The sequence below is a fragment of the Bidens hawaiensis genome, unplaced genomic scaffold, assembly GCF_021521415.1.
Source record: "Bidens hawaiensis isolate Kalapana, Puna unplaced genomic scaffold, B.hawaiensis_p1.1 tig00040815_1, whole genome shotgun sequence".
Lineage (NCBI taxonomy): Eukaryota > Viridiplantae > Streptophyta > Magnoliopsida > Asterales > Asteraceae > Bidens > Bidens hawaiensis.
In genome coordinates this window covers 53,508-66,023 of record NW_027497227.1, presented here as the reverse complement: position 1 = coordinate 66,023, position 12,516 = coordinate 53,508, and the positions used below count along the sequence as shown (strand labels likewise).

Below are 12,516 nucleotides of genomic sequence, written 5' to 3'. Positions count from 1 at the left end.
AAGTTAGGTGTCCTCTAAACACTTTGCTTGGCAGCTAACTGTTAAATTGAGTGATCACAAACTTATGTGGGAATTAACCAACTTTCTCAATTTGCATTCATCAAATCAACTTTTCTCTATCATTCCAATAATTGTTGAGTTATAGCGTACCAATCGAGCAAAAAACTATGAACTTAGCAACTCAAGTGTATCACAACTTTTGTTCTAATATGTTTAAATCAACTAAAAACAATCACTTATCAATATATTTTATATTAACAGCTTAGATTGCCGCTCAAAATATCCGCTTAATTGCATCAGTGGTTCTACAACCACCTAGCTATCCTTAAGTCTTTTAGAACACTACATTTTAGCATTGACCTCAAAAGAATTCCTAAATTCACATAACTATATAAGGCCTGTAGATTCCATCTCAAAGTGACTAAACATCCTTCACATGACCTAAAAATTTTCCATCTTTCAAGCTCTGGAAACTGTTTACCAAAAACAAGAAGTAACTTGAGAACTAAGCAGTTAATGCGGAAAATATTGAATATTGGTCGAGGACTGGTATCTTATCGCAATGGGATATCGGTAATTTTAATATGATGCAGAATTTATATATATAGAAATTTAACACTAAAATTCAGTATACTCTCTACTATTAATTAACAAATTATCGTTTTGCAACTTGCAAAACACTAACAATTGTAGCAAGTAGAAACAATTAAGACTCAAGCACTAACATTAAACACTAAAATTTGAAAATTAAGACTTAAAACACTGAATTGGTCAATGTCGCCGATGTTATCGGTACCGATATTTTGACCAATATTTCACATGAGGACAGATAAACAAGATACCACCGATATTGACCGCGTAGCTTGAGAAATTGCTAGTCCTAAATGGCTAAATGTAAGAAGTTCTTGCAAGTTGTGCTCATGATTAAATAACCGACTAATATAACTAAACTAAAAGGTATTCATTGTGCAATGTGCAGGGTTTACTTAATGCCTTTCGCCTCCACTATGCGACATCATAACAAACTTCAACTCATGTATATGGAGCATATGGAGCATACCTTAAATTAATCAGACTAGTATATATCTATCAAAGAAGAGAAATATAATTCAATGACTTACTCACTCCTAAACTCTAATAACCTAACAGGAGCCAGAATATCAACATCATTTTGATTTCAAATCAATCCTAAAACACAATACAATCAATACAGTAAAAGCACATCAACAAGCAAAAACCCTAACCTAAACTATTGGCATCATGTTGCATCAAATCAATCAACGCAATTACAAAGTACAATTCATAATCATAAAAACCTATTGCTCTAGCACGTGTACGTAACATCATACGTGTATATACAGCGCTAATTTCAGACATATATATATATATATATATATATATATATATACAGAAAGAATGATTACCGGAAAGATCTAGGATAATAATAATAATAATAATTGGAGGATCAAACGAACGATTATTGTGACTGATTTGACGGTTGAATTGTTGAAAGCTGAGACCAAATCCAGCGATTGGATTAGATTTGTTTAGTGAGTAAGCGTGTGATCGATTTTGATTTTCCCCAAATTTACACGCCAAGGGCTTAAGGTTAGGTTTCCGTACTCTTCAATCAGTATAATCATAATTTATACATAACTCCGAAAAGATATTTTTCCTTTGTAGGATATTAAAACGCGTACGGTAGAAACTTATTTGACGTTTCCGGACTTGTACGGTTTGATATCGGTATCATTATTAAGTTTTTAAAAAAATCAACATCAGTATAGGTATGGTATCAAGCTCATCCATATAAGACCATGCGCAAGGAGAGGATGGGAGGATATGTGTGTCACGAGGCCCCCATTAAGTTTTTAAAAAAAATCAAGGTCAGTACAGGTATGGTATCAAGCTCATCCATATAAAGCCATGCACGGGGGAGGATGGGAGGATATGTGTGTCACGCGGCGCCCAGTAAGCAAGAAGATGGATTGTATTTTATGGGCAATGTTGTAAAAGTAGTACTTGCTACAAGGTATGTCGCCGAGGCGAGTTTCTTTAACCCCGTCTAGTTACTAAGAATCGATTAAAGGTTATTAACTTCAGCCAGAATCATATCTAATCGGTGAACTTGAGCTTATTTTAACTTAATAAAAATAAAGCATAATTCGTATTTCTATAATATTAAAGAATAGATATCATTTTTTTTAATTATTGATTTGCAATTTTTAAAATAATTTATTATTTTAAAATATATTTCTCTTATTTATATTGATATATTTACCTATTTTGTTATAAATATTAGTAAACTTATGATATTTGATATATACATAATATCCAAAAATTAATTTTTTTTTATTTACCATGTCCGAGTACTCTCCGAGGACTCTAAGTACACCAAACTTCCCAGTTGGCCACCTAGGGTTCACCTAGCGACTTTTGCAACCTTGTTTATGGGTGCGGTGGTGGCCTGTGGGGGAGAGATTGGGGAGATGTGTTACAATTTGATTGGTTATGTAAATAAAAAATTAATAAAAGTGAGTGGGCCCCATATGCTTTGGCCGGGGAAATATTTCTCGTCCCTCCTCTTCTCGTTCACTTCCGTGGGGGGGGGGGGGGTCTTCTTTCCTCAATCACCCTCTCTTCTTGTCCATTACAGATGGTCTAAGTCGTTATACTTTTGTTTCATGAGACGATTAGGCCTTTTGTAGTAGTATTCTTATGTGAATATTGTCACATTATGTACTAAAAAGGTTAGTTGGTATGAACAATGTTTGTATCATTACTCGCTCCTTACGTTAGTTGGTAATTCATCCCTCAAAATTAGTGTCATGTTTGATCTTCTTTGAACAGAAGATCTTGAATTCAATTGGATGACGAACACAACCATTAAATATGTCTGATCCTGACGAACAAATCGGTCGAATGCATCAATTCAACACAAAGAGAGAACACAATCGGGTCTCGAAACTATTCAATTTGTCTTCCTGTCATTGCATCTCTGGCATGTATTCAAAGTCATAAAGAATGTATCAGCGTGTCAAGACGACACAATCGCAACTAACCTATTTGGATTGAGTGTCAACTTGCCACCAACATCAAATGAGCTTAAGCTTGAATGAAGTGTGGGTGACTAAAGTTTCAATCCACCACTCACCACCAGCTTAACGGACTTCTATTGAAGGAGTCGACGACTTGGTTTCAGTTTCGTTGCCTATCGTCTATGACTAAGTTCCAACTGTATTTGTGTTAACTCGCTTTCTAGATTTTCTTGTAAAATGACAAAAATGCCCCTAACCCGATAAATTTCATCCCTCCTTTTGGACGTACGCAACAATTGATGATGTAAAAGCCAGTTGTTTTTTTACTTCAAAAACAAATTTATTAAACTACAACATATTGACACCTCACAAGAGTATTTGTCTTTCTGAAATTTTGAGGGCATTTTCGTCATCCAAACAATTTTGGATACATGTTTCAGTATTTGGATACGCATTGGCAACTTCAATAGACTATGTGCTATTTGATGCATTTTCTTCTTAAATTAGATGATATTTTAGGTTGATTTTAAACGAATGAATATTTGTTACACAGTCGAGATAAGTTTGGATAAATGAATGCAAGGATGTGATGGGAGCAAAACAAAGACAAAATGCAAGAACAAAACTTGTGATAATAAGCCTTTAGAGATAGATGACTTTGTTTTTCTTTCTAATAAAAAAAAACTTTTTGGACGAAAGTCGCATAATTGACCAAACCTCAATCTCAGGGACGATTTTGACACTTTACTCTTTCTTTAATGTGTTTTAGCATCAGAATCTTCAAGACATCCACCATTTCACCTCTAATTCTCGTACCAAATTAGCAAGTGTAGTAGTTATTCCTTCAACGACTTTCCCCTTAGACGGTCAGTTGGCCTTAGCCTGTTTGGTGCTCACAGGACAAGGCCAACACTTCATAGTTTTTCACCATTCTCATCCTCATACAGTCATATTCTGATATTCACGGTTGATGTAGTGTTCGCATTGTGTACTCCGTTTAAGGAGAAGTCTTGATTCTCTTCTAGCGGTGGACTTCACATTGCATTTTCCATTTAGCTCTCATTTTTTTTTGGGGGTTAATATCCTAACACATTCATGAATTATTTTTCAAAATTGTACAATAATACGGGATTTTCGTCAATCTTTGTTAACTTCAGTGACATGGCCGGATCCAAAACTCGATACATATCCGAAAATAAATATAAGAATACATTCGTACCAGTAAAAGTGTAAAACAATATCTAGATTTGCTAACTTGCAAGAAGATGTTATCGTAATGTGTATTTTTTTAAGAACGGCGACTTTCTTTATATTTAGGCTACCGCACTCTTCAATTTTGGAGAGCCCCAATGCCCCACTCTGGTCAGACTATGTTGTCTTAACCGGGCCCACGCTGGCTTCAGAGTTTGGCTTGGGCGTTCCCCCGGGAAACCATACCGCCGACTGCCACATGACAGCCGTTGTGCCACCACAAGAGCAGAACTCTTTGGCGTAACACACAGTGGGACGAAAACCCAGTTGGCTCAGGATTCGAACTGAAAACCTTTGCACAAGGCCTAACTCAAATCCTTCATTGCCAATATCCACCCAAATATGACACAAGTGGGATTAGGAATGGCAATGGGCCAGGTTTGGGCCGGGTATTGGTAATCCCATGCCCGTACCCGTTTGTAAACCGTGTCCCATACCCGGCCCGTTACCCGTCAAGTATCGAATATACCCGTTGAGATTTTTAAAAAATATTTTTTATCATTATAATTATTTTATACCTTTTATTCATACAACAATTATTACAAATTAAAATATATTACCCTCCGTATATATAATCGTTAGAATAAATATGGCCTAAAGCTACATCATAGTGATATTCGAAGATTATAAAAAAAAAATATGTGAGCTTCACTAATAAATTTGCAGATTTGCGAAAAGTGGACATTATGACATATTTCTTTAAACCCTCGTCTGCTTCTGTGTCAAAAGAAGATTAGGAGATCCAAGTAAAACATCAAAATTCTAAGCGTTATACATATAATTTCTTCAAAGCCTTATACATTATGACATATTTCTTCAAAATCTTATATAATTTTTTATATATATACTTCATGATTTATAAAATACAAAGAATTTTTCGGGTATACGATTCGGGTATAAGGTTCGGGTAAATGGGTATGCGTTTTTCGGGTAATCGGCCCGGGTATCATCTAATCCCATACCCGCCCCATACCCATCGGGTTTCGGGTATACCTGTTCCATTTGTTTCGGGTTTCGAGTATACCCGTCGGACTCGGGTTTTTTTGCCATCCCTAACTGGGATTCGAACTTGAGTCTCCACTTCATTGTCAATATCCACCCAAATATGACACAAGTGGGATTCGAACTTGAGTCTCCACTAGAAACCCAAGCCTCTTACCACTAGGCCACAAGTGGGGATCCTAATCCGAGTATTGACTCTCACGCAAATATAGCACAACTAGGAAGATTCCCGGCGCGTTGCGCTGGGCTGATGTATTGACAGTCGTACCCGTACAACTTATTAAATCGTGCAGTGCGTCTGCGAGTCGAGGTGAATTCGATCGGTGTCCGGGTTACGAAACCAATAATAACCCCCCCCCCCACACCAAAAAAAAATAAAAAAAATAACTTTGTTTACGCAAAAATCCAACAAATTAACATAACAAAACAAAACATGCGTTACCGTTACGAACCGATACACTTTGGTTGGTATCTAGTTACGAAGCCAAAAATAAAGCAAATCATAAATACGTCCACATCCAAATACAACAACTTAACATATTTAAAATATATTAAAAACGTGGCGAACAAAAAAAACACGAGCGTTGTAGTTGCGAACTGATACGAATTCGTTAATTCTGGAATCGAGGGACAAAAAAAGTGATAAAAAACCTGCACATTGCATTTGCGAACTAACGCGAATTCAGTCGGAATCGAAGTTGTCGGCACTAAATCGTACACAGAGAACCATGTGTTGTGGTGGTGAGCCGACACGAGTTCAGTTGGTATCAGGTTACGACACCGAAATTAAAGCAATAAGTTAATTCGTCAACACTCAAAATACAACAAATTAACATAAAAAAACTGTTGCGAAAACCAAAAATATATGCGCGTTGTGGCCGTGACCTGACGCGAATTCGTCTAGAAATTGATGGACAAAAAAAACTCGGGGGGGGGGGGGGGAAACCTTAGGTTGCGATCACGAGCTGACGCGAATTTGACGGAAACAATTTGACGGTATCAACGGTAAAAAAATCCCGTATTTTACGGCAGCGAGCCGACACTAATTTAAAATAAAAAAACAAATAAAAAGGCTGACAAACCACGTGAGACAACGTTTACGTCGCCAAACTTCTTAATTATTATATATAATAATAGTTTAATTTGTTTTTTAAAAAATATTTTACTTTCTTAAATAAAATTAACACAATGTTAAATATGATTTTTATTTCGTTGATGCCCTCAATGGAAATCTGATTTTATATAGCGGCTTCATCACACAAGTAAACCCTAGAAATCCATAATCACAAATCAAAATGCCATACAACATACCACTTGAAATCCAAGAGGAAATCATCAAAAGGCTTCCTGTAAAATTGTTGATTCAATTCCGGTCGGTCTCCAAAACATGGAAGTCTCTCATCGACAGCACAGATTTTATTATTAAGCATTACAACGGCCGCCTCGCTCAGGTGCATCATCTACTAGTAAAGTATATCCAACCTGATAATGAGAAAAAATATGTTTCACTTATTGATGATGACACCAACAGACATGAACCATATAAATAAACATGGATGTACTTCATTACTTCATGTGTTAAAACTTAAAAAACAAACAAAATCTTCAATCATGAACCTTAAATCAAACATGGGTTCTCTCATTTTTGTTGTCATGATGCTGCTAATGATTCTTGGTTTATGCTTGAATGGAGTTGAAGGAAGACTAATGCCAAAAAGTGCAAGTTCAGGTTCTTTAAAATCACAAACATTAAAAGGTTTGCAAGATGGAGCAAATGAGTCTACTGAGAAGCTGAAACCAAGCTTTAGAAGAATACCTCCAAGCAAATTTAATCCAATCCAGAACAGGTAGAATCATAGAAGAAGTCTTGGACTCGAGTGACGCACCTAGATTTTCAGTTTTGTATGTTTGGTTAAAATTTTTAAAGATTCTAGCTTTGTTGATCTTGAAGTAGTTCGTTTCGATATGAATGTGACGGGCAGTTTAGAATGTGAATAGTCTGTTACAATTTCATATAGTATAACTTAGTAAAGTAAGTTAACATAAATTCATTAGTGTTGAGTCCCTCTACTAGAGGTCACAGTGGATTTTTCTGATAACATGTTCTCATGATTTCCAAAATATATGTTGGTATATTGGTTTTTATTAATCTTAACTGTTGTCTTTTGGTCACTGCCGGTATTAACTAACTAATTGGTTACTGACGGTCCCAACTTTTAACGTATTTGTTCCTAACGGTCCGCGACTAATAGAATCCTAATGCCGTTAGTTTCAGGTCGTCGGAAAAACGTTTTTGGCAGGAAAAGTCAAATTTGTTGCTGGAAAACGCCATTTGAACACCGCAACCACCGACAATTGACTCACCACCAACCAGCTACCACTGCTTGAGCACCATCAACCGATTCCGATGATGGTTTTAGGGTTTCCTGTGACCTCAAAAATCGGGGCTTTTACTAGAAAAAAGTTCTTATAGGTCCGATACAAAGTTACTAAGATGTTTGGGACGAAAATGTTTGAGTTTTCGGAAAAAAAATTGAGTTTTCAATCCAAAAACGTTTTTCTGACGACCTGAAACTAACGACGCTAGGATTCTGTTAATCGCAAACCGTTAGGAACAAATACGTTAAAAGTTAGAACCGTCAGCAGCCAATTCGTTAGTTTTGACCGGTAGTGACCAAAAGAAGACAGCTAAGATTAATAAAAACTAATATACCAAATATTTGTATAGTCTAAGAAGGAATATAGCGAAATTTTGAAATATGACGACAATGCCCTTTTAGTCTTCAAAACCAGTATAAAGCAAAAATAAAATTAAGAAACAAATTTTAAATTTCTGCTAAATAAACATTGTTTCCTTCATTTCATAACCAAACATTATTACAGAGAATATTTGACAATGTGGGATTACAATAAGTGAGCAAAGTGAACAAAAGACCAATATATACAAAACTAACCTTGAGTTTTTACGTTGTGTAGACAGTTTTCGGCCTTCCGCTTAGTATTTTTCGCTTTCCAACAACTTGTGTAGTTTTTGTTTTCTCATGGTGAACTCCAAGTTTTCGCATAATACTTGTAGTTTTCGCTCGCTTTTTGATTACTAATTGTTGTTTTTTCACTCCTTTCGCACAACATTTGTTTTTTAATCATCCGTATTTGTTTTCGATTCCCAATGGACTTTACACTTGCTTTTTTTTATCTTTTATTTTAATGTGCTTTTGTATACATGTTGTGTGAAATTGACCCACCGCAAAACACAGATGATTACCCGTTAGTTATTTTATTAAAAACATGAAAAACATAGCCATTTTAAAAAACATATTCGAGAATAATATCGAAAGGAGTGAAAAATATAGAAACTAGTTATTTAAGTAAATAAAAACTATTCAAATAATTAAAAAATATAAAGTAGGATCAGGTTCATTCGTATAAACCGGGTTATACAAGGCCCAATAGTGATAAGTTTTATCCTAAATTTGAACTATGATGCTCATATTTTAATATGTAGATTCTAGAACACTCACGTCCTTATTAGTACGAAATGCTATCAAATTCGGTCATGCATATACCTTTTTCTTTTCAAAGATTTCTCTATACATAAGACGAAAGACTACAAGAAATCTAAATTACCCCTTGAAGTTTAGATCTTTACCAAATTGCCCATTGAGAATTTTCGTACTACTGTTATACTTTTCGTATTCGTCATCAATGGCGAAGGTTGCTTAGACCCGGCCCCCTGTTTTTTTACGCGATAGAGTAAATTTATCCGTTTTCGTCTGAAATTTTTTATACGCAGTGTAAATTTAACTGTTTTCGGCTGAAAATTTTAATACGTAGGGTAAAATTTAGTCTTTTTTGGCAGAAATTTTTTATACATAGTGTAAATTTAGTCGTTTTCGGCCGAAAATTTGCGCATGGCCCTCTTCGTTTATGAAATTTTGTATACATTCTGAGCCCCCCCCGGTTGTCTTATTCCAAGCTTCGCCACTGTTCGTCATTCCAGTCCTTCAAATTGATATCGCACGGGATCAGCACATAAGATAACAAGATGAGGGTGTGATGTTAACAATGCCTAATCCGAGTGTTGATTCTCATGCAAAATATGGCACAATAGTTTAATTTGTTTTTTTTTTTTCCAAATACTGTCTTAAATAAAAATATAAAATTAACAAGATATTAAATATGATTATTTTTTCGTTGATGCCCTCAATGGAAATCTGATTTTATATAGCGGCCACAACACACAAGTAAACCCTAGAAATCCCATAATCACAAATCAAAATGTCAGACAACATACCACTCGAAATCGAAGAGGAAATCATCAAAAGGCTTCCTGTCAAATCGTTGATTCAATTCCGGTCGGTCTCCAAAACATGGAAGTCTCTCATCGGCAGCACAGATTTTATTATTAAGCATTACAACGGCCACCACGCTCAGGTGCATCATCTACTAGTAAAGTATGACTACCCTGATTATGATTATAAGAAAAAATATGTTTCACTTATTGATGATGACACTTTACACCAACAGACATTAGTTTCCCTGACTCTTCCCACGTTGGTTAAGAGGCTGCAAGGCCTGAGATGGTCGGCTGCTCTGACGGCTTGATCTGTTTGTACTGCCGCACTAACTCCTATGGCTATCTGAAGGGTGGTACAGTTGTTCTTTGGAATATTTCAATTAGAAAAGCTATTGCTATTGTTGTGCCTGATGTCATAGGACGTATTTATGGAAGTGCTATAGGTTTTGGGGTTTGTCGTAAGACTAATGACCTTAAGATTGTCAAGGTTACATATGTTGATCATTACATGACGAAGGGTACGGAAACCGTAGCTTCCAACCCTCCCGAGGTTGAGATTTTTACATTAAGCACTGAGGTTTGGAGAAGGTCGTATGGCAATCTCCCTCGTAAATCAATTCATTTTGTCCTCCATAATGAGGTAATTGTGGGTGGAGTTTTTTATTGGCCTGCTGCCGATAGGGGTCCCGATGATGGAGTGTTTCATTATAATATGATGATTTCATTTGATATGACGAGCGAAGAATTTAGAGAAATAACCTTTCCAGATAGTTTAACAAATATTGTTTGGTCTCTGACCATGTATAAGCTAGGAGAGTCTCTTGTTGTTATGGGAAAAGAAGATGATTTTGAAAATTCAGGTCTCGATGTATGGATGATGGGGGGTGGTGATTTAAAATCGTTTACAAAGCTATTCACTATTACACCAGAAATAGATGCTATAGTAGTGGGATTTCGGAGGAGTGGTGAACCTGTAATTGAAATTTCAAATAGATATGGGCCATATGGCTGTGAACAACTTGCTGTTTACAAGCCCAACTCAAAACGCATAGATAATCTTGATGTATGGTTTTTTCAACGTATCCCTACATGGAAACACTACTTTTGCTTGATCAGCAAGATCTTAAGGTTTATAACAGTGTTTTAAATTAAGTGGAATGTTAAGAACAAAAGGCCTTGGATTGATACAAGCAAAGTATAAAGTTTGAGGTGCAATATAAGATGATCCTCAAGTTTCAAGATGATATGGTTTCATAACGTTCATCACTTTATATTTGGTATGCCCTTCATCACCCCGCGTTTTCAGAACTAAATTTATGTTTTTTAAGTTTTGATTTTGAATTGCAATTTCCTGTTGCTTTAAACAGATTAATGCTTGTCTTTCTTGGAAGAAAATTTCCATGAACTTGATTTTAAATCTGTCAGCTACTTTGCTACTATTTGGAAGTTTGAATGGATTCTTGATGATTTTATTATTATTATTATTATTATTATTATTATTATTATTATTATTATTATTATTTAATCCAATCCAGAACAAGCAGAGTCATAAAAGTTTTGGATCAATGCAGTTATGTGCAGCTTTGATTTAAGTAGCACATCAGATTTTTAGTTTTGTATGTTTGGTTAAAAAGATTCTAGCTTTGTTGACCTTGAAGTGGTTCGTTTTCAATTTGAATGTAACGAGCAGTTTAGAAATGTGAAGAGTTTATTAGGCCTTTCAATTATCAATTTAACATAACTTGGTAAAGTAAGTTGACATAAATATTTGAGTTCCTCTAGCAAAGATTGCATGTTCGAATTTAGTCTTTGTTGTATTTCTGGCTTTAGCCAACTTGAAGACCAGTGGTGAAGACTCGTACGTTTTCTGAAAAGAGGTTCTCATAGTTACTAAGAGCCTATCTCTTAATGGTTAAGAGATAGCCTTAAGTCTGAATGGTTAAGAGGTAACATTTTAACCATTAAGAGATTATGAGCCAAGAGTTAGTCTCTTAATGACTGTTAAGTGGCTGCCAAACGGCCCCTAAAATAACTTAGTTAGAAGGAATGGATAAAGGAATATAAAATATGACTAACATGACGATGCTCTTGTAAGTTCAAAACCAATATATATGAAGTAAAGAATAAAATTAGGCAAGCTGAAATAAACTGCAGCGGCCCATTGGGCTTAGGACCCAGCAAAAGCAACATTTTATGCAAAATAACCAAACAAAATAGTCACTTTAATAAAAAAAAAAATCAAAATCAAAATAGTCCTTCCTTTTCAGGGACTGTTTACCGTTGAATCGGTCAAACCAAAGTGTGTTTAGTTCACTAAAAGGAAACCTTCTCTAAATCAGTTTCGGAGCCTCTTATTTGGTTAGATTTACATACGTGTTGAATGGAGCCTCTTAATCAGCCAGCCTCTTAATGGCTTAGATGGTGGGTTCGAAACAACCCATGAGCCTACCAAATACTAGTTCTTTTAATTTCAGCCAACTATAAGACGCCACATTAGCTCCGTCAATTGAGATGGCTAAGGCTTAGACGCCGCCTTTTGGCTCAAAAAATCATGAACATTATGGTGTGCCCACCATCCAAACAACCAGAGAGCGACACCTGCTACAAATTAGACATTGATTTTTAGTTGTCTTCAAAAGCGCATGACCGAACCTCTCTTTAAACAAAGCTACTGATTGAAGAAATTGGAAAAGATTGGTTTTGGCGGTAAAACCCATATTGATAAGCTTGGTACATTCGAAGCTCGAGGTAAACGGCTCGTTAAAATAAAAGTTAATAATTAAACTTCTTAAAGTTTACGAACTGATTGTAGACACGAACTTGTTATAAAATGATAGACTTAGATTTTTGGTAGGCGTTACCAAGGAAAAAGACCCTAAAACGAGGCTTTGAGACTCGAAACATGCGAACACAAATGAACTATTTTCA

At 35.6% G+C, this 12,516-nt stretch overlaps 1 protein-coding gene across 1 annotated transcript; it reads left to right on the top strand.

Moving 5' to 3' along the window:
• Positions 1–9,569: 9,569 nt before the first annotated feature.
• LOC143592468 (putative F-box protein At1g32420) lies at positions 9,570–10,735 on the top strand. The gene is made up of 2 exons (XM_077072378.1): positions 9,570–9,848; positions 9,938–10,735. Exons 1-2 carry the CDS (start codon positions 9,570–9,572, stop codon positions 10,733–10,735), a joined length of 1,077 nt encoding a protein of 358 aa, XP_076928493.1.
• Positions 10,736–12,516: the final 1,781 nt, after the last annotated feature.

What these genes read in the sequence shown, in the direction of transcription:
- LOC143592468 (XM_077072378.1), top strand. Translation starts at nt 9,570, where the DNA reads ATGTCAGACAACATACCACTCGAAATCGAAGAGGAAATCATCAAAAGG. An exon ending in CCCTGACTCTTCCCACGTTG is followed by an intron (nt 9,849 to 9,937) that starts GTTAAGAGGCTG and finishes GGCTATCTGAAG; the next exon opens with GGTGGTACAGTTGTTCTTTG.